The 22,812-nt window shown below is 44.1% G+C and overlaps 1 protein-coding gene across 2 annotated transcripts in view; it reads left to right on the forward strand.

The window, feature by feature from the left end:
• The window catches only part of LOC112228395 (F-BAR and double SH3 domains protein 2), a 52,392-nt gene that overhangs the window by 25,382 nt on the left and 4,198 nt on the right, over positions 1–22,812 (forward strand). For both annotated transcript variants that reach the window (XM_024393681.2, XM_042309029.1), the window contains 11 exons: positions 5,602–5,735; positions 5,992–6,046; positions 6,201–6,329; positions 6,560–6,682; positions 7,581–7,676; positions 16,022–16,138; positions 17,857–17,958; positions 18,387–18,539; positions 21,775–21,906; positions 22,145–22,228; positions 22,475–22,679. In XM_024393681.2, coding sequence (XP_024249449.1) covers positions 5,602–5,735; positions 5,992–6,046; positions 6,201–6,329; positions 6,560–6,682; positions 7,581–7,676; positions 16,022–16,138; positions 17,857–17,958; positions 18,387–18,539; positions 21,775–21,906; positions 22,145–22,228; positions 22,475–22,679 — 1,330 coding nt within the window. The remainder of the gene's footprint in view (positions 1–5,601; positions 5,736–5,991; positions 6,047–6,200; positions 6,330–6,559; positions 6,683–7,580; positions 7,677–16,021; positions 16,139–17,856; positions 17,959–18,386; positions 18,540–21,774; positions 21,907–22,144; positions 22,229–22,474; positions 22,680–22,812) is intronic.

The following is a 22,812-nucleotide window of genomic DNA, read 5'->3' on the forward strand; positions in this document are numbered from 1 at the left end:
CTGAATTAAACATTTATTCAATTTAGAGTTTTTGGTCACTGGCCTACACACAGTACTTCATAATGTCAGTAGAATTATGTTTACATATTAATTAAAAATTAAAAGCTGAAATATCTTGAGTCTAAGTATTCAACCCCTTTGTTGTGGCAAGCCTAAATAAATGCAGGAGTAGAAAATCTTAACAATTCACATAATAAGTTGCATGGACTCACTCTGTGTGCAATAATAATGTTTAACATTATTTTTGAATGACTACCTCATCTCTATACCACACACAAACAATTTATGTGAGAAGTCGAAGTGAATTTCAAACAGATTCAACCACAAAGATCAGCGACCAGGTTTTCCAATGCCTTACCAAGAAGGGCAGCTATTGGTAGATGGGTAAAAAAAAATATATGTTTATATATCCTTTTGAGCATTGTGCAGTTATTAATCACACTTTGGATGGTGTATCAATACACCCAGTCACGACAAAGGTAACGCAGTTGCCAGAGAGGAACGAAACCATTTCATAACAGTTAGATGGCTGTGATAGGAGATAACTGAGGATGGACCAACAACATTGTAGTTACTCCACAATACTAACCAAATGGAGAGTGAAAATAAGTAAGTCTACAGAAATATAAATATTCCAAAATATGCATCCTGTTTGCAATACAGCACTAAAGTAATACTGCAAGAAATGTGGCAACGCAATTAACACTTTGTATTTAGGACAAAAAGTTATGTTGTGGCAAATACAATACAACACACTACTGAGCACCATGCTCCATATTTTCAAGCATAGTGGTGGCTGCATCATGTTATGGAAGGGGGAGTTTTTCAGGATAAAAAATAAACTCAATGGAGCTAAGGACATGCAAAATCCTGGAGGAAACCTTGCTTTAGACTGCTTTCCACCAGACACTGGTAGATTATTTCACCTATCAGCAGGACAATAAGCTAATACACAAGGCCAAATCTACACGAGTTGCTTACCAAGAAGACCGTTAATGTTCCTGATTGGCTGGGTTAAAGTGTATTCGGAAAGTGTTCAGACCCCTTGACCTTTTCTACATTTTGTTGTGTTACAGCCTTATTTTCAAAAAAAATCCCTCATCAATTTACCCACAATACCCCATAATAAAAAATGGAAATATCACATTTACAAAAGTATTCAGATCCTTTACTCAGTAATTTGTTGAAGCACCTTTGGCAGCGATTGCAGCCTCGAGTCCTCTTGGGTATGACGTTACAAGCTTGTCACAACTGTATTTGTAGTCTATTACAGCCTACAAAGTGAAGCACTGCCGAGAGCTGCCCAGTGACACGAGCCTACCAGATGAGCTAAATAACGTCTATGCTCGCTTTGAGACAAGTAACACTAAACATGCACGAGAGCATCAGCTGTTCCGGGTGATTCAAATCAAATCAAATCAAATTTTATTTGTCACATACACAGGTTAGCAGATGTTAATGCGAGTGTAGCGAAATGCTTGTGCTTCTAGTTCCGACAATGCAGTAATAACGAACAAGTAATCTAACTAACAATTCCAAAAAAACTACTGTCTTATACACAGTGTAAGGGGATAAAGAATATGTACATAAGGATATATGAATGAGTGATGGTACAGAGCAGCATAGGCAAGATACAGTAGATGATATCGAGTACAGTATATACATATGAGATAAGTATGTAAACCAAGTGGCATAGTTAAAGTGGCTAGTGATACATGTATTACATAAGGATGCAGTCGATGATATAGAGTACAGTATCAACGTATGCATATGAGATGAATAATGTAGGGTAAGTAACATTATATAAGGTAGCATTGTTTAAAGTGGCTAGTGATATATTTACATCATTTCCCATCAATTCCCATGATTAAAGTGGCTGGAGTAGAGTCAGTGTCATTGACAGTGTGTTGGCAGTAGCCACTCAATGTTAGTGGTGGCTGTTTAACAGTCTGATGGCCTTGAGATAGAAGCTGTTTTTCAGTCTCTCGGTCCCAGCTTTGATGCACCTGTACTGACCTCGCCTTCTGGATGACAGCGGGGTGAACAGGCAGTGGCTCGGGTGGTTGATGTCCTTGATGATCTTTATGGCCTTCCTGTAGCATCGGGTGGTGTAGGTGTCCTGGAGGGCAGGTAGTTTGCCCCCGGTGATGCGTTGTGCAGACCTCACTACCCTCTGGAGAGCCTTACGGTTGAGGGCGGTGCAGTTGCCATACCAGGCGGTGATACAGCCCGCCAGGATGCTCTCGATTGTGCATCTGTAGAAGTTTGTGAGTGCTTTTGGTGACAAGCCGAATTTCTTCAGCCTCCTGAGGTTGAAGAGGCGCTGCTGCGCCTTCCTCACGATGCTGTCTGTGTGAGTGGACCAATTCAGTTTGTCTGTGATGTGTATGCCGAGGAACTTAACTTGCTACCCTCTCCACTACTGTTCCATCGATGTGGATGGGGGGGTGTTCCCTCTGCTGTTTCCTGAAGTCCACAATCATCTCCTTAGTTTTGTTGACGTTGAGTGTGAGGTTATTTTCCTGACACCACACTCCAAGGGCCCTCACCTCCTCCCTGTAGGCCGTCTCGTCGTTGTTGATAATCAAGCCTACCACTGTTGTGTCGTCCGCAAACTTGATGATTGAGTTGGAGGCGTGCATGGCCACGCAGTCGTGGGTGAACAGGGAGTACAGGAGAGGGCTCAGAACGCACCCTTGTGGGGCCCCAGTGTTGAGGATCAGCGGGGAGGAGATGTTGTTGCCTACCCTCACCACCTGAGGGCGGCCCGTCAGGAAGTCCAGTACCCAGTTGCACAGGGCGGGGTCGAGACCCAGGGTCTCGAGCTTGATGACGAGCTTGGAGGGTACTATGGTGTTGAATGCCGAGCTGTAGTCGATGAACAGCATTCTCACATAGGTATTCCTCTTGTCCAGATGGGTTAGGGCAGTGTGCAGTGTGGTTGAGATTGCATCGTCTGTGGACCTATTTGGGCGGTAAGCAAATTGGAGTGGGTCAAGGGTGTCAGGTAGGGTGGAGGTGATATGGTCCTTGACTAGTCTCTCAAAGCACTTCATGATGACGGATGTGAGTGCTACGGGCGGTAGTCGTTTAGCTCAGTTACCTTAGCTTTCTTGGGAACAGGAACAATGGTGGCCCTCTTGAAGCATGTGGGAACAGCAGACTTGTATAGGGATTGATTGAATATGTCCGTAAACACACCGGCCAGCTGGTCTGCGCATGCTCTGAGGGCGCGGCTGGGGATGCCGTCTGGGCCTGCAGCCTTGCGAGGGTTAACACGTTTAAATGTCTTACTCACTTCGGCTGCAGTGAAGGAGAGACCGCATGTTTCCGTTGCAGGCCGTGTCAGTGGCACTGTATTGTCCTCAAAGCGGGCAAAAAAGTTATTTAGTCTGCCTGGGAGCAAGACATCCTGGTCCGTGACTGGGCTGGGTTTCTTCCTGTAGACCCTGCCACATGCGTCTTGTGTCTGAGCCGTTGAATTGAGATCAATCAAAACAATGCTGAAATAATAATCTTGGTGACCACACACACACGTCTATCACTTTGAATTATTAGAACTGTTGGATATTACTTTTTTCATCATTCAATTGATCATATCTAAAGTGCGGTTTCCTCTCTGCGCTTTTTCTAGGCCCAATGGCCGTCCGCTTCCGCCGCATTGTTCTCAAAACCAGTTCAATATAGTCGACTGTTTTACTGCTGCCTCATTTCTGTGATGTCAGACCTGGGCTCGGGCTTCAGCTCACTGGGCTTGGGTCGGACCGGGATCAAATTTTCAGTTCTGATAAGAACTCTTAAACTGCATTCGTGTCTCATGTGCACTCCGGCAGTGTCAATTATGCGTGTGCTTTGAATTTATGGTGTCTTTGTGAAGTAAATAAGGTATCCTAAAGGCATCCACGCGACAAGTTTTATTTTTTTGCACATTCTCCAATCTGCTGCTGCTCATGTGGTGTATTTTGTAGAATTGCAGCAGTGCGACATTGGGGAAAACGTTGTAATATCTAGGGTCTAGTCATTCAAAAGAATATAGGAAATGTTAAGTGTTCCTGGTATTCCGTTACCGGTGTTCCTCCCGTGTGTGTGTGGGGGGCTTACTTTTATTCTGGTAAAGCACCATTTTCAACAACGCATAGATAACAATTACCTAGCAAATTACAGAGGTTGTCACTCAAATAATAAGGCCTAATATTGCTCAAGATATTTTAGCATTTGAATAATGAAGATGCTGCATACCTTCCATGAATCATTACATCCCTACCAAGTATATCTCACAATTAAGAACTGTACGTCACCACTTGTTTGTCCAGTGTATTGATCAGCTCACATGTAGAGTGTATATGTGTATATATGTGTGTGTGTGTGTGTGTGTGTGTGTGTATATATATATATGTATATGTGTATATATGTGTGTATATGTGTATATATGTGTGTGTGTATGTGTGTGTGTGTGTGTGTGTGTGTGTGTGTATATATATATACAGGGGGATTCCCCAAACTGTTTCCTCGGAGTTGGAAGCACAGAATCGTCTAGAATGTAGTGTTAAGATTTCCCTTCACTGGAACTAAGGGGCCTAGCCCGAGCCATGAAAAACAGCCCCAGACTATTATTCCTCCTCCACCAAACTTTACAGTTGGCACTATGCATTCGGGCAGGTAGCGTTCTCCTGGCATCCGCCAAACCCAGATTCGTCCATCGAACTGCCAGATGGTGAAGCCGGGATTCATCACTACAGATAACGCATTTCCACGGAGTCCAATGGCTGTGCGCTTTACACCACTCCAGCTGACGCTTGGCATTGCGCATGGTGATCTTAGGGCTTGTGTGTGGCTTCTCGGCCAAGGAAACCCATTTCATGAAGCTCAAAATGAACAGTTCTTGTGCTGACGTTGCTTCCAGCGGCAGTTTGGAACTCGGTAGTGAGTGTTGCAACCGAGGACGGAAGATTTTTACGCGCTTCAGCCCTTAAGCGGTCTCGTTCTGTGAGCTAGTGTGCCTACCACTTTGCGACTGAGCTGTTGTTGATCCTATACGTTTCCACTTCACAATAGCAGCACTTACAGGGAAAAAATAATAAAGGAAAATATATATATATAGTTTATTTTAATAATGTGGCATCCTATGATGGTGCCACGTTGAAAGTCACTGAGTTCTTCAGTAAGGCCATTCTACTGCCAATGTTTGTCTTGGCTGTGTGCTGGATTTTATACACCTGTCAGCAATGGGTGTGGCTGAAATAGACGAATCCACTAATTGGAAGGGGTGTCCACTTTAAAAAAAAATATATATATATATATATTTGTTTTTTAACCTTTATTTAACTGGGCAAGTCAGTTAAGAACAAAGTCTTATTTTCAATGACGGCCTAGGAACAGTGGGTTAACTGCCTTGTTCAGGGGCAGAAGAGCTCGGGGATTTGATCTTGCCAACTTTCGGTTACAAGTCCAATGCTCTAACCACTAGGCTACCTGCCGCCCCACATACTTTAGTGTGTGTGTATATAGTCAATTTCACCACATGAGATGTTCTGTACCATATATTGATAACTGTTTAGTGTATATACACATACTGATAACCTCTGGTTGTTGTTTGTTTAGTGTATTGACCAGCTGACGCTGGTGCAGGCAGAGCTGCAGGATTCTGTGAAGGAGCTGGCCAAGACCAGGAAGAAGTACCAGGAGACTGAGACCATGGCCCAGGCTGTCAGAGACAAGGCTGAGCAGGATGCCAAGTATGTACAGTACACTGTCTGTCCAATCCCAAATCCCCCCCTACAGCCTTGTGGAGATCTGAGAGGATCAGATGGGTAAGAAATCTGGGTACAATTCCACAAGCCTATCGGAGGGAAAGGGGGAGCTATTACCGTAATGCTACCTATCCAATACTCCGATGTACAGGTGTGAAAATGTAAGACTTTTGGTTGGAACCACTGGTCTTGTGTGAATCGGTTCACATACATGATCCTTCTCTCCTTCTGTTCTGTCCAGGTCCAAACTGAGTCTGTTCCAGTCCAGGTCCAGTCTGCAGCGGGCCAGTGTAAAGGTGAGAGCATTACATTAATACATTGTATGTATGGCCAATTGGCCATGCCCACAAACTCAGCTGCATAGGGGCCCAAAATAAATTCTGTTGTAGCATCAACCTATCAAACTAAAGATTACCTGGAATGCCCCCATGAGTGTTTTTTTTTCACCAGCTAAAAGCCAAAAGGAGTGAGTGTAACTCCAAAGCCAACCACGCCAGGAACGACTATCTGCTCACGCTAGCAGCGGCTAATGCTCACCAGCAGCGTTACTACGACACGGACCTGATCGACTGCATCAAGGTGAGGCGTCAGCACACACATGTACAGGCATTCCAGGTCATCTTTTTGTTTGCAGTCATGCTGCATATCTCCGACGATTGCTATGTCATAGTTTGCATGACTGCAGAAACAGACAACTTGGAACACCACCACTAATGTGCGAGTGAGAGAGATGCTGGCTTATTGCTGCATTACTGGTCAATTACAAGTTAAGTTCCTAACTTATTACCTTGTTGCCCTGTGCTCCTCAGGTTCTGGATGGGGGCATCTATGAGCAGGTGAAGGACTACCTGGTCTCTCTGAGCCAGATGGAGTTGGAGGCCTACCAGGCTGTCCACGACACCTTCAATGTCGTCCTGGAGAGCTCCAACGGGGTGAGTGCATGGAAACTAGTCCACAAATTAGCTTTAATTGAACTAGCCTGCTACCAGATCTGTTTGTGCCGTCTTGCAGACCCCTAATGAGGAAAATGAGCAGAAATTGGAGTAACAGCGCTGGTTCAGTTAGTGGCCTTGCTTGAGACCTGAAAACTCACATTCCCCTGAGCTTATGCCTAGGCTTTAGCTCAGATGGCTAACAGTCTTGTGGGGTGTAGAAGACCCGAGTTTGAAACCTAGTCGGTCATATTCACATTGATACCATGGTTTAGGTCCTCATTTTTCCATCAAAGATTTAGAGATTACCATTTACCTATCTCAATACTCTATTGTCTTACTAGCTATTCAGTTACCCCTCAGCCATTGGCCTCTCTTAGTCCTGATCTCTTGGTCTTCTTGCATTTCTGGAACCTGACCTTGGTTTGCAGTTCATTTCCTATCAGCCCTGCGTGACCGTATATTTGTGGCGAAACAGCGACCTCCGGGTGCTCTGTTTAACAGTGGTCATATTTCGACCCGTTGACCCATATGGTTCTTTTTCACTGTGACACCACACAGCAGCCTGTGTGTGTGTGTGCATAGTTTGGAACCTCTCTCAGGTCATCTTCCTGTGAACCTTGAGGTGACCGTGAATGCTCCCCCATGACTTTGGGTTATACTGTGCTCTGCTCTGACCGTCAGTGGTCCTTCCATGGCCATGACTTAAGTAAGATCAGTGTGGTTGCCCTTCATTGACATAATAAACACTCAAAGGATTGAGTAAATCCTCTTCTGTCTTGATAATTATATTTTATCTATTCAAATCCCTTCATGCCTCTGTCAGATTATTAGATGCCTCTATTGTGGTCTTATGAGGTTACCTAAACAAGTGTGTACGTGTCTGTGTTCTCTCCAGGTGACGCAGGACTTCCAACAGCAGCAGTTTGTACAGCACAACCCAGTGTTCCACAGCGCCCCAGCCATCCTCTTCCAACCCAGCGACACTGACAAGGTGGGGAGTAGTGCTATGCTAACGCTACTGTTCTCATGGTACGTGGTGGCTAGTGCTACGCTACACACTAGCTATGCTATAGCTTCCTGCTCATAGAACCACTGATCATTCCTCACCGCTAGGTGAGCTAAATTGCTCTTCCGTACAGACTTCTGTGTCTGTGTAACACAAATGAATAGGTAAGCTCACTTTTCAGCTTGAATTGCCTCCACCTGCGCCATCGAATTGCTAGCTTTTTGGTGATGAAGCTGGCTAAGGCATTACGAAACTGAGGGCGACTAGATCAATCTCAGTAGTGAACTTGTGAGGGAGGAAACAATGCTATTAAACGACACTGACGTCTATTGCATGTTGTGCATGTGTGTTGGTGAGTGTTTGTTGCATGCAGCTTTGTGTGTATTTATGGTGTGTGTAGTGCGTCTGTGTATATGGCGTGCCTGTGTGCCCCAGAGGCCCCGTGCCTTAGGAACCTGTTTTCAGCTGACCCAGTCTGTCCGTCTGCCCGCCAGTGCACTCGTCCACACCCTCCTCCACCCGCACCCCTCCTCCCATCCCATCCGCCCCTCCGATACACTGGACAAATTGTTAGAAACCTCCAAGGCCCTCGTTGTTGTTTTCGTTGGAAGTCAAACAAGCGGTGGCCTGTTCCTAAAGAAAACATTTCGTGATGCAGTTTCCCCCTCAAACCTCCCCTTCCCTGTGCGAGACGACGGAGGGATCCGGAAAAGAACTGCACTGAAAGAGGAGCCGGAGGGGAGTGGGGGCGTTTTGCAGGCAGGCAGGACCATGGACGGCCTAGGCATCTGTGAAAAGGGGGCATTGTAAGGGGGCCTCGTCAGTGTGCTCACTCCAACCCCCTGCCTTCCTCATCCCTCCTCCACTCTTCTACACCTGGCTGCCCCAGCCTCTAACATGAACTAGGTGTGGCTCTCCTCTCATTCACTGATTTATGGGCTTTGCGTAGTCCACATTGTTTCTCACACACACACACACAAATGCAGAAAACTCGGCGCTCCACCTGTGGTGCTATTTTTCCATCTTCATCCTGTAGTTGGAAAAAAAACATATTTTTTAGCTGAGTGCACATTCAGTTAATTCAGCCACATTCAGCCATTTGGACTGTGTTCATTCTTGTGTCAAGGGTCAGATCTGCACATGAAGCATGCCAGGGATCATCAGTCATGGGGGTTGACCTATACACCTCCTGAGTAGGTGAGACCAAACCTCCTGGTCCTGTTGTGTGTCCATCATCCCAACCAGCCAGGGCTCTGTTCATTAGTGTGCGATGGAAAACATTTTAAATATTTTTTTATCCGGAAACAAGAATGAGTGCTTCTTATTAGCCAAGTCTAGGGTTGTCCCTCCCCATTTCAGGACGTTTTCTTCCATTTGGTGGTTAATGAGCAAATAGCGTTACAAAAGGTTCTGATAGAAATGTACTAGAACATAAAGTCGGGCAAAAAAGTATTTAGTCAGCCACAGTCAGCCAGTACAAGTTCTCCCACTTAAAAAGATGAGAGGCCTGTAATTTTCATCATAGCTACACTTCAACTATAACAGACAAAATGAGGAAATAAATTGCTGAAAATCACATTGTAGGATGTTTAATGAATTTATTTGCAAATGATGGTGGAAAATAAGTATTTGGTCAGGTCTCACAGACCTGTATCTTCTTCTTTAAGAGGCTCCTCTGTCCTCCACCCGTTACCTGTATTAATGGCACCTGTTTGAAGTTGTTATCAGTATAAAAGACACCTGTCCACAACCTCAAACAGTCACACTCCAAACTCCACTATGGCCAATACCAAAGAGCTGTCAAAGGACACCAGAAACAAAATTGTAGACCTGCACCAGGCTGGGAAGACTGAATCTGCAATAGGTAAGCAGCTTGGTTTGAAGAAATCAACTGTGGGAGCAATTATTAGGAATTAGAAGACATACAAGACCACTGATAATCTCCCTCGATCTGGGCTCCACGCAAGATCTCACCCCGTGGGGTCAACATGATCACAAGAACGGTGAGCAAAAATCCCAGAACCACACGGGGGACCTAGTGAATGACCTGCAGAGAGCTGGGACCAAAATAACAAAGCCTACCATCAGTAACACACTACGCCGCCAGGGACTCAAATCCTGCAGTGCCAGACGTGTCCCCCTGCTTATGCCAGTACATGTCCAAGCCCGTCTGAAGTTTGCTAGAGAGCATTTGGACGATCCAGAAGAAGATTGGGAGAATGTCATATGGTCAGATGATAACAAAATATAACTTTTTGGTAAAAACTCAACTCGTCGTGTTTGGAGGACAAAGAATGCTGAGTTGCATCCAAAGAACACCATACCTACTGTGAAGCATGGGGGTGGAAACATCTTGCTTTGGGGCTGTTTTTCTGCAAAGGGACCAGGACGACTGATCCGTGTAAAGGAAAGAATGAATGGGGCCATATATCGTGAGATTGTGAGTGAAAACCTCCTTCCATCAGCAAGGGCATTGACAGGAGGGGTCAGGAGACACTGTGGCCACATCCGATGATACCCCCGGACAGGACCAAACAGGCAGGGTATAACCCCACCCACTTTGCCAAAGCTCAGCACCCACACCACTAGAGGGATATCTTCAACCACCAACTTACCATCCTGAGACAAGGAGTATAGCCCATAAAGATCTCCGCCACAGCACAACCAAACGGGGGGCGCCAACCCAGACAGGAAGACCACGTCAGTGACTCAACCCACTCAAGTGATGCACCTCTCCTAGGGACGGCATGGAAGAGCACCAGTAAGCCAGTGACTCAGCCCCTGTAATACGGTTAGAGGCAGAGAATCCCAGTGGAAAGAGGGGAACCGGCCAAGCAGAGACGGCAAGGGCAGTTCGTTGCGCCAGTGCCTTTCCGTTCACCTTCACACTCCTGGGCCAGACTACACTCAATCATAGGACCTACTGAAGAGATGAGTCTTAAATAAAGATTTAAAGGTTGAGACCGAGTTTGCGTCTCTCATGGGTAGGCAGACAATTCATTAAAAATGGAGCTCTATAGCAGAAAGCCCTGCTCCAGTTGTTTGCTTAGAAATTCTAGGGACAATTAGGAGGCCTGCATCTTGTGACCGTAGCGTACGTGTAGGTAGGACCAAATCGGAAAGATAGGTAGGAGCAAGCCCAAGCCCAATCAGCCCTTGCCTTGACAGGAATCCAATGTAGGGAGGCTAGCACTGGCGTAATATGATCAAATTGTTTGGTTCTCGTCAGGATTCTAGCAGTGGTATTTAGCACTATTTGAAGTTTATTTAGAGCTTTATCCGGGTAGCCGGAAAGTAGAGCATTTCAGTAGTCTAACCTAGACGTAAAAACAGCATGGATTAATTCTTCTGCATTTTTGGACAAAGTTTCTGATTTTTGCAATTTTACGTAGATGTAACAAAGCTGTCCTTGAAACAGTCTTGATATGTTCTTCAAAAGAGCGATCAGGGTCCAGAGTAACGCCGAGGTCCTTCAGTTTTATTTGAGACGACTGTACAACCATCAAGATTAATTGTCAGATTCAACAGAAGATCTCTTTGTTTCTTGGGACCTAGAACAAGGATCTCTGTTTTGTCCGAGTTTAAAAGTAGAAAGTTTGCAGCCATCCACTTCCTTGTGTCTGAAACACAGGCTTCTAGGGAGGGCAATTTTGGGGCTTCACCATGTTTCATTGAAATGTACAGCTGTGTGCCATCCGCATAGCAGTGAAAGTTAACATTATGTTATCGAATGACATCCCCAAGAGGTCAAATATATAGTGAAAACAATAGTGGTCCTAAAACGGAACCTTGAGGAACACCGAAATCTGATATCTTTCCAACAGATAAGATCTAAAACAGGCCAGAACTTGTCCGTGTAGACCAATTTGGGTTTCCAGTCTCTCCAAAAGAATGTGATGATCGACGGTATCAAAAGCAGCACCACGGTCTAGGAGCACGAGGACAGATGCAGAGCCTCGGTCTGACTCCAGTAAAAGGTAATTTACCACCTTCACAAGTGCAGTCCCAGTGCTATGATGGGGTCTAAAACCAGACTGAAGCACTTCGTATACATTGTTTGTCTTCAGGAATGCAGTGAGTTGTTGCGCAACAGCTTTTTCTAAACATTTTGAGAGGAATGGTAGATTCGATATAGGCCTATCGTTTTTTTATATTTTCTGGGTCAAGGTTTGGGTTTTTCAAGAGGCTTTATTACTACCACTTTTAGTGAGTTTGGTACATTTCCGGTGGATAGAGAGCCATTTATTATGTTCAACATAGGAGGGCCAAAAATATATTTTAGAATCGGCTTCCTATATAGTAACAAAGCATCCTTCATTCATGCTGCCAAACACCCTCGTAAGACTGACCATCCTACCGTTCCTCGACTTCGGTGATGTAATCTATTAAAGAGCCTCCAACACTCAACAAACTGGAGGCAGTCTATCTCAGTGCCATCCGTTTTGTCACTAAAGCCCCATACACTACCCACCATTGCGACCTGTACGCTCTCGTTGGTTGGCCTTCGCTTCATACTCGTCGCCAAACCCACTGGCTACAGGTTATCTACAAGTCTCTGCAAGTTAAAGCCCCATCTTATCTCAGCTCACTGATCACCATAGCAGCACGCGCTCCAGCAGGTATATCTCACTGGTCACCCCCAAAGCCAATTCATCCTTTGGTTGTCTTTCCTTCCAGTTCTCTGCTGCCAATGACTGGAACGAACTGCAAAAATCTCTGAAGCTGGAGACTCATATCTCTCTCACTAGCTTTAAGCACCAGCTGTCAGAGCAGCTCACAGATCACTACACCTGTACACAGATGGGCTATCTAACTACCTCATCCCCATACTGTATTTTATTTATTTATTTATTTATCTTGCTCCTTTGCACCCCAGTATCGCTACTTGCACATTCATCTTCTGCACATCTACCATTCCAGTGTTTAATTGCTATATTGTAATTACTTCGCCACCATTTCTCAGAAATCAACATTCACCCTCACAGATATTGGTTCCAATATCTTACCGTAAATCATTAGGTGTATATGGCTGTTTTATATGTACCAAAGTACACTGAACAAAAATATAAACGCAACAATTTCAAAGATTGTACTGAGTTACAGTTCATATAAGGAAATCGGTCAGTTGAAATAATTGAATTAGGCCCTAATCTATGGATTTCACATATCTGGGAATACAGATGGGCATCTGTTGGTCACAGATACCTTAAAAATAAGGTAGGGGCGTGGATCAGAACCAGTCAGTATTTGGTGTGACCACCATTTGCCTCATGCAGCCCGACCCATCTCATTCGCAGAGAGTTGATTGTGGCCTGTGGAATGTTGTCCCACTCCTCTTCAATGGCTGTGCAGAGTTTCTGGATATTGGCGGGAACTGGAACACGATATCGTACATGTCAAACCAGAGCATCCCTGTGATGCTCAATGTTGAGTATGCAGACCATGGAAGAACTGGGACATTTTCAGTTTCCAGGAATTATGTACAGATCCTTGCAATATGAGGCCGTGTTGCATTATCATGCTGAAACATGAGGTGATGGTGGCGGATGGATGGCACGACAATGGGTCTCAGGATGTCGTCACGGTATCTCTACATTCAAATTGCCATCAATAAAAGGCAATTGTGTTTGTTGTCCTTAGCTTATGCCTGCCTGTGTTTTGCTGCCTTATGTTGTCTTAGGTCTCTCTTTATGTATTGTTCTCTCTTGTTGTAATGTGTGTTTCGTCCTATATTTATTTTTTATCCCCGCAGGAGACCGTTTGCATTGTGGCCATCATTGTAAATAACAATTTGATAACAGACTTGCCTAGTTAAATAAAGGTTAGATAAATAACTAAAAATACCACAACCCACTGTCACCATGGGGCACTCTGTTCAAAACATTGAGATCAGAAAACCTCTTGTCCACACGACGTCATACTGTGCATTTGGAAAGTTTCCAAGCCCCTTGACTTTTTCCACATTTTGTTACATTACAGCCTTATTATAAAATAGATTTTAAAAAATGTTTTCCTGATCAATCTACACACAATACCCCATGACAAAGCAACAAAAAAAAAAGTTTTTTTTGCAGATATTTATTTTTTCACTGAAATATCACATTTACTCAGACCCTTTTCTCAGTACTTTGTTGAAGCACCTTTGGCAGCAATTATAGACTTGTATCTTTGGTATGACGCTACAAGCTTGGCACACCTGTATTTGGGGATTTTCTCCCGTGTGGACACCAAGGAGGTCAGAGACCTGACTGTGTGGTGCCAGGACAGCAACCTCTCCTCAACGTGATCAAGACAAAGGAGATGATTGTGTACTACAGGAAAAGGAGGACCAAGCACGCCCCCATTCTCATTGACGGGGCTGTAGTGGAGCAGGTTGGGAGCTTCAAGTTCCTTGGTGTCCACATCACCATCAAACTATCATTGTCCAAACACACCAAGACAGTTGTGAAGAGTACACAACAAAGCCTATTCCCCCTGAAAACTGAAAAAAAAACGGACTGAATAGATTTGGCATGGGTCCTCAGATCCTCAAAACGTTCTACAGCTCTACCATCGAGAGCATCCTGACGGGTTGCATCACTGCCTGGTATGGCAACTGCTCGGCCTCCGCCCGCAAGGCACTACAGAGGGTAGTGCGTACGGCCCAGTACATCACTGGGGCTAAGCTGCCTGCCATTCAGGTCCTCTATACCAGGCGGTGTCAGAAGAAGGCCCTAAAAATGGTCAAGGACTCCAGCCACCCTAGTTATAGACTGTTCTCTCTGCTACCGCACGGCAGGTGGTACGCAGAGCGCCAAGTCTAGGTCCAAGAGGCTTCTAAAACAGCTTCTATCCCCAAGCCATACGACTCCTGAACATCTAATCAAATGTCTACCCAGACTATTTGCATTGCCCCCCCCTCTTCTACGCTGCTGCTACTCTCTGTTATTATCTATGCATACAGTAGTCACTAACTCTACCTACATGTACATCTTACCTCAGTTACCTCGACTAACCGGTGCCCCCGCACATTGACTCTGTACGGGTATATAGCCTCACTATTGTTATTTTACTGCTGCTCTTTAATTATTTGTTACTTTTCTTTTCATTTTCTTTTTAATTTTTTTTTTACTTAACACTTATTTTTCTTAACTGCATTGGGGCTTGTAAGTAAGCATTTCACTGTAAGGTCTACTACCCCTGTTGTATTCGGCGCATGTGACAAATACAATTTGATTTGTGTGACTTTCCAAATCATGACCAATCAATTATATTTACCACCGGTGGACTCCAAGTTGTAGAAAAATCTCAAAGAAGATCAATGGAAACAGGATGCACCTGAGCTCAATTTCGAGTCACATAGCAAAGGGTCTGAATACTTATATGTAAATAAGGTATTGCTGTTTTTCATTTGTAATACATTTGCAAAAATTTCAAAAAACCTGTTTATGCTTTCTCATTATGGGGTATTGTGTGTAGATTGATGAGCAAAAAATATTTCATCCATTTTAGATTAAGGCTGTAACATAACAAAATGTGGAAAAAGTCAAGGGGTCTGAATACTTTACGAATGCGTTGTACACGCGGTCTGCCATCTGCCCGGTACAGTTAAAACTGGGATTCATCTGTGAAATCACAGTTCTCCAGCATGCCAGTAGCCATTGAAGGTGAGCATTTGCCTACTGAAGTCGGTCACGGCGAGAAACTGCAGTCAGGTCAAGACCCTTGTGATGATGACAAGCATGCAGATGCTCTTCCCTGAGATGGTTTCTGACAGTTTGTGCAAACCCTCAGTTTCATCAGCTGACTGGGTGGCTGGTCTCAGAAGATCCTGGATGTGGATGTCCTGGGCTGGTGTGGTTACAAGTGGTCTGCGGTTGTGAGGCCGGTTGGACGTACTGCCAAATACTCTAAAACGACGTTGGAGGCAGTTTATGCTAGAGAAATTAACATTACATTCTCTGACAACAGCTCTGGTGGACATTCCTGCAGTCAGCATGCCAATTGCACGCTCCCTCAAAGTTGACATCTGTGGCATTGTGTTGTGTGACACAAGGTGCACCTGATGGATTATCTTGACAAAGAGAAATGCTCACTAACAGGGATGTAAACACATTTGTGCCCAACATATTAGATAAATAATGTTTTTGTGCATATAGAACATTTCTATGTTTTATTTCAGCTCATGAAACATGGGACCAACACTTTACATGTTGCGTTTTATATTTTTGTTCAGTATATTGTTGACCTATTGCGATACACCCACACACACACAGAGAGAGATTATGTTTAGCTGAATATTATCAGACTATTAAACTCTCTCTACCCCATCCATCATCCCTGGTCACTAGGTTGGGCAGCTGCATAAGCAGAGTGGCACAGCGGAGGAGCACAATCTGGATAAGGAGGCACGGAAGTGGGCGACCCGAGTGGCACGAGAACACAAGAGCATCATCCACAGCCAGCGGGTGAGAGAGGAAGGGATAGATGAAGGGTAGGGAAGGGCGAGAAAGGGGATAGTCTATATTCTAGCGAGGGGATAGTCTATATTCTAGCAGATATATGCATCTTTCCCTGATTATTTTGATTTATTTTTTATGTAAGATACAACTGCATCGGTCCGCAACTGCCAACCGATCCAAATGTAGCATGCATCGGTCAGAAAATCCATTAAAACATTAGAAATCGCTGATTCCATTTTTTTTGCTTATACTGCTTTCGAAAATGATTCATTTTGTGCCAACTAATGCTTCCTCTCCTTCAGTGTCGAACAAAGCATGTAACTGTTGACAGTCATTGATCTCTACAAGGTATTTTGCATGCCGAGCAACACTGGGGAATATCAGTAGCCTAGTCAAACTGCGCACTGTGCTCAGCTTCGCACTCTAACCAGCGCGAGGTACAACAATATTAGTCTTTATTAGAGTGACCATGTAATTTGCTAGGTTATTGTTCTATCAAAAATGTGCTTTACCAAAATAAAAGTAAGCTACAGGAGACAACTCATCTGGCTGTAGGCTACATGCTTAACAGTGCTTATTTTATTTAAATTTGTTCAGGTTCACCATCAGCTGTAGTTTTTGTATATTTGATTTAAAGATCCTGTGTATATTGTGGGAAAAAGTACCTAATTGTTATACTTGAGTAAAAGTAAAGCCTTAATAGAAAATTTAAGTGAGTAAGTAAAAGTGAGTCACCCAGTAAAACACTACTTGATTAAAAGTATTTGGTTTTAAATATATTTAAGTATCAAAAGTAAATGTAATTGCTAAAATATATTTAAGTATCGAAGGTTGGTGTAAATCATTTCAAATTTCTTATATTAAGCAAACCAGATGGCAAAAATGTTTATTTTCTTTGTATTTGCAGACAGCCAGGGGCACACTCTGACACTCAGACATCGTTTACAAATGAAAGGATGTGTGTTTAGTGAGTCCGCCAGATCAGAGGCAGTTGGGATGACCAGGGATGTTCTCTTGATAAATTTGTGAATTGGACAATTTTCCTGTCTTGCTAAGCATTAAAAATGTATCAAGTAAAAGGTACATGATTTTCTTTATGAATGTTGTGGTGTAAAAGTGGTGGTGGTGATGTAAAGTTTGCCACAAATATAAATGTTAAAGTTAAGTACAGATACAAAAAAAGACAAGTAGTACTTTAAAGTATTTTTACTTCAGTTTATAATTTCATAACGAGGACAGCAATCACTTTGCGAGGCACACTGCATGGCCAAAGTGGGAGGAGAAAAGAAGCTCACTTAAAATTCCAAACGGTCAAAACCATTCGATTTTGAGATGGAGACTAAATCCAAAGTTGTGCTATCTATTCATAGCTAATTTGTAAACAATAAATATGTTACTAGCTCTAACACTTAATCTGCGAAAATGACAAGTTAATTAGAGGGTGATGGAGATTTTCAGAACATTATGGGAGGCTACAATCTAGTAGTGGGGTGGTAGATTCCTAGTCTCATTTATGGCTCAGGTCAGGTGCCTACATTGTACATACATAATTTACACACACACATACACAAACACTCACAAATTCAGCTCAGAGAGGCCCAGTTTATGAGCTCCATCAACAGCCCCCATAGGGCGCTGGTCAAAAGTAGTGTACTATATAGGGTGCCATTTCAGACAGTCATTGAGATTGGTTTGTTTACTACTTGTTATCTGTGACCTTTTAGGCCCTGGAGGACTATAGGACACAGCAGGGGCCATCTGAGCAGAACTGCAGTGAACTGGAACTCAAAATGGAGGCGGCCAGGGAGAACCTGCGGAGAGCTGAGGTAAACTTGTGTGTGTGGCGATGGTGAGTAGGGCTCACACTCGTGATAATGTAACCCTGCCTATGACTTAAAATTTGGCCAAAAGGGAATGTTTAAGATGTAGGTGTCCCGAGCCAGAGACCGGAGTTCAGATCCCACTAGTTACATGCTTGTGTGTGTGATACTTTCTGAGGTTGGTATATCATTGGGCCAGTAGGTTGTCTCACCTCAGCCTCTCTTGCCTCTGATACCCCCTGCTGGTTGATGCGGCAGACTACATCCAACATACAGTAGTTCTGATAGCTTCTTATGAAAGCCTATTATGACATGATGACTGACTGGTCATGACTAGAGTTGCGAAATCCCAGTGGGAACATTGCTGGAATTGGGAGGGAATAAACATTACATTTGTAATATGACAAAACATATGATTATGTCACTAACTCCAGACGGTGAAGCTGAAGGCGGAGGCTCGCCTGGCCCTGCTGAGAGAGGCAGGCATCACTGTGGAGACGTGGCTGAAGAGCGCCATGAACCAGGTGATGGAGGAGCTGGAGAACGAGCGGTGGGCTAACCTGAACACCCATGACCCTTCACTCTCCGTGAGTCACAAAACACACATTGAAAGATGAGACAAAAATGTTTTTTTTTTCACATCTTTGTGCATACACGCAAACCCATCAACAATTTCCATTTTGTCCCCTGTACCTGCCTACTGAAACTTCCCGCGCTCAGGTAAATCACATGATAAGGAAGCTGGGGTGTTTCTTTAAAGTACTGTTTCTCAACTTTAAAGGAAAGGTTCACCCAATTTGAATGTTATTTTGATTTTGTGCATCTCTGAGTGATCTATTGATTCCCTGGGTCATTTCATGTTTTCATGTGTATCTGAGTTTTTGGCATTCAAGCAGGCAGAAATCTGGGCGGTATGATATAGCACTGTGATAAAATCACTCTCAATACACTGGAAGTTAATAGGAATATGACATTTACATCACGAAAACGTCTTATCGTACATGTCAGATTTCAATACTTGCCAATGTCATAACTCCGGGAGGATGTCTTCTCTCGAATGAGCCATTGATAAAACATTTTTTAGATATTTCTACCTCGAGAAATGTGTAATTTAACAGTCTAGAACATGTTTCCTATTTGTCTGCTTCATTAATCCAGGGTGCACTGCATGGTGCCTTTGCCAGAGATATTATAGAAAGGAGATAGGAATCCAATGAAAGAAGGAATGTGTAACGCCCCACCCAGCAGACTGTCAACCGCTTACACGTTGCTTAACTAATCATAACGCAATCCCTTCTCAAAGTTTGTGTATATGTCGAGAAATGTGGCTGTTTTCCTCAAGCACGTAATGTCACAATTTCAAAGCTATACGATATTACAAATAGCAAGTTAATTATCGCACATCTCAAAAATATTTTTAATGTTGTACTTCTTGTTGACAAAATTCACTCCTTGGAGAGTGCTCCTTGTCGTAGAATCGCCAAGAATGCACCGCACTGCCCATCAATGTAACATGGGCAACGTTTCCAATCTCTTCAAATGTAAACTCAGCAAAAAAAGAAACGTCCTCTCACTGTCAACTGCGTTTATTTTCAGCTGAGACATAAACTGAACATGTTCCACAGACATGTGACTAACAGAAATGGAATAATGTGTCCCTGAACAAAGGGGGGGTCAAAATCAAGACAGTCAGTATCTGGTGTGGCCACCAGCTGCATTAAGTACTGCAGTGCATCTCCTCCTCATGGGCTGCACCAGAGTTGTCAGTTCTTGCTGTGAGATGTTACCCCACTCTTCCACCAAGGCACCTGCAAGTTCCCGGACATTTCTGGGGGGGAATGGTCCTAGCCCTCACTCTCCGATCCAACAGGTCCCAGACGTGCTCAATTCCTGTCTTGCAGGAAATCACGCACAGAATGAGCAGTATGGCTGGTGGCATTGTGATGCTGTAGGGACATGTCAGGATGAGCCTGCAGGAAGGGTACCACATGAGGGAGGAGGACTTCTTCCCTGTAAGGCACAGCGTTGAGATTGCCTGCAATGACAACAAGCTCAGTCCGATGATGCTGTGACACACCGCCCCAGACCATGACGAACCCTCCACCTCCAAATCGATCCTGAGTACAGGCCTCGGTGTAACGCTCATTCCTTCGATGATAAACACGAATCCGACCATCACCCCTGGTGAGACAAAACCGCGACTCGTCAGTGAAGAGCACTTTTTGCCAGTCCTGTCTGGTTAGGAAGTGCAATATGACCCATAGACACTGTGTATTGAGTTGGGAATGAGTTGAAAAACTACAAACCTCAGATTTCCGCCTACCATATGAGTTCTGTTATACTCACAGACATCATTCAAACAGTTTCAGAAACTTCAGTGTGTTTTCTATCCAAATCTACTAATTATATGCATATTCTAGCTTTTATGGCTGAGTAGCAGGCAGTTTAATTTGGGCATGCTTTTCATCCAAAATTCCCAATGCTGCCCCCTATCCTAGAGAAGTTAAAATAGGCCTACAAGCCCTCAGTCCAGCCTCTCTCAGCCTATTGCTGACAGTCTGAGCACTGATGGAGGGATTGTGCATTCCTGGTGTAACTCGGGCAGTTGTTGTTGCCATCATGTTCCTGTCCCGCAGGTGTGATGTTCGGATGTACCGATCCTGTGCAGGTGTGGTCTGCCACTGCGAGGACGATCAGCTGTCCGTCCTGTCTCCCTGTCTTAGGCGTCTCACAGTACAGACATTACAATTTATTGCCCTGGCCACATCGGCAGTCCTCATGTCTCCTTGCAGCATGCCTAAGGCATGTTCACACAGATGAGCAGGGACCCTGGGCATCTTACTTTTGGTGTTTTTCAGAGTCACTAGAATGGCCTCTGTAGTTTTCCTAAGTTTTCATAACTGTGACCTTAATTTCCTACTGTCTGTAAGATGTTAGTGTCTTAACGACCGTTCCACAGGTGCATGTTCATTAATTGTTTATGGTTCATTGAACAAGCATGGGAAACAGTGTTTAAACCCTTTACAATGAAGATCTGCTAAGTTATTTGTATTTTTACTAATTATCTTTGAAAGACAGGGTCCTGAAAAATGGACGTTTATTTTTTTGCTGCGTTTATCTGCCGTTGTGAACGTTAGACACCATTTTGTGAGGCTTATCGATCTGCATGTTGAACATGATGAGCTTCTAGACTCCTAAATTGATAGTGCAGTTTTAGGCAATTTAACCGCTAACTAGCTACTTTACATGCTGATATTGTCTTTGGTATTATGTTTTAGCTACATTTGCTAGCTACGTAGCTAGCCAGCAAGCCCATAGAGAGAGCATTGCATTGGATTTTGTAGTCGATTTGAGCTGCAACAGATTTCCACAACAATTTTCCATGTTGCTACCAACCTTATTATATGGCCAAAATGAAACATTTGTTCTCACATAATGTTATTTAACAATGTAAATTAAAGGAATTAGTGGTTTTGGGTGGATTTTTTCCTTTTAAGGTGCTAGTTTATCCTGTGCTGTGTTTGTGTGTGTTTGAGATTGACTAGCCTTATGAAACCAGACTGACTGATGACTGCATGTGAGCTTGAGATCAGGCTGGTTTAACAAGGCTACTGATTTTGCCGTTAGATTGTGCGGTATCACTGATTTTACAAATCACCGTGATCTACAAATCACCTTGCATCCCAAATAACGTCTCTCTATGTGATCAAAAGTATCGATACGGTGGCTTGCCTTGCTCAAAGTGATCCCATCCAACCTGGTGTTTGTGTGTGTGTGTGTGTGTGTGTGTGTGTGTGTGTGTGTGTGTGTGTGTGTGTTTAGGGTACAGCTGACCTGGAGAGGGAGGATGAGGAGCTGGAGGATAGTGGAGAGGTGTTGGACGACAGCAGCTCTATCCCCTCCTGTACTCTCAGGAACTACCCCCTCACCTGCAAAGTGCTCTACTCATACAAGGTATACATGCACATAGAGTGCTCTACAACAGTAGTCCTATTCTCACCTTTGAGCTGGCAATCAACCCATCACCTTGGATGCGATGCAATATGGTACCATATAAGTCCTTTGAGCACTGCAGCATGCATTATAATTTAAAAATTCAGACTTCACAAATATAGCTCCAACATACAATATATGCACAAAATTCACTGGGGCAGTCTAGCTGTAATGAAACATGATCTCCTTCCTCTCCCAGGCGTCACAGCCAGACGAGCTGACCATCGAGGAACAGGAGGTGCTGGAGGTTATTGATGATGGGGATATGGAGGACTGGGTCAAGGTACAGAGTGCTTTCCAAAAGTGGCAATACTTCACTGTTTGCGCTTTAAACTTGAATAAAGCAAGTGGTACTCTAAAGTCATCATATGCCTACACACCAGGGTTCATGTTCAATAGGGATTTTATTTTTTAATGGGGTGAAATGGGGAGGTTTTAGTTCTGTTGTCCATTGCAAAACATTTTGCTGCGGTGTGCCCTACTATCACTGACTGGTAACCCTATGTGTGTGTTCCAACATTGTCTCTAGGCCAGGAACCGGACGAGCCAGGTGGGTTACGTCCCGGAGAAGTACCTGCAGCTGCCCTCGTCTAACAGCCTGCTGAGCATGCTCCAGGCTCTGGCCGCCCTGGACGCCCGATCCCACTCCTCCAGCAACTCCACCGAGCCCGAGCTGCTTGAATCAGAGCTGCCCACACCGGGCACGCCCAGCGTCAATGGCGACTCCAGCAGTGGTGAGAGACGCAGTGAATTTGGGTGAAACAAGCCGATCAGCCTCGACATTCTCACAGGAGTGAATCCTGAACTTGACTTAAATCAGATTTTCACTTAGTCATGCATTGATGTCAATGCATGATTTGACATGTC

This window comes from Oncorhynchus tshawytscha, linkage group LG30 (assembly GCF_018296145.1).
Source record: "Oncorhynchus tshawytscha isolate Ot180627B linkage group LG30, Otsh_v2.0, whole genome shotgun sequence".
Taxonomy (NCBI): domain Eukaryota; kingdom Metazoa; phylum Chordata; class Actinopteri; order Salmoniformes; family Salmonidae; genus Oncorhynchus; species Oncorhynchus tshawytscha.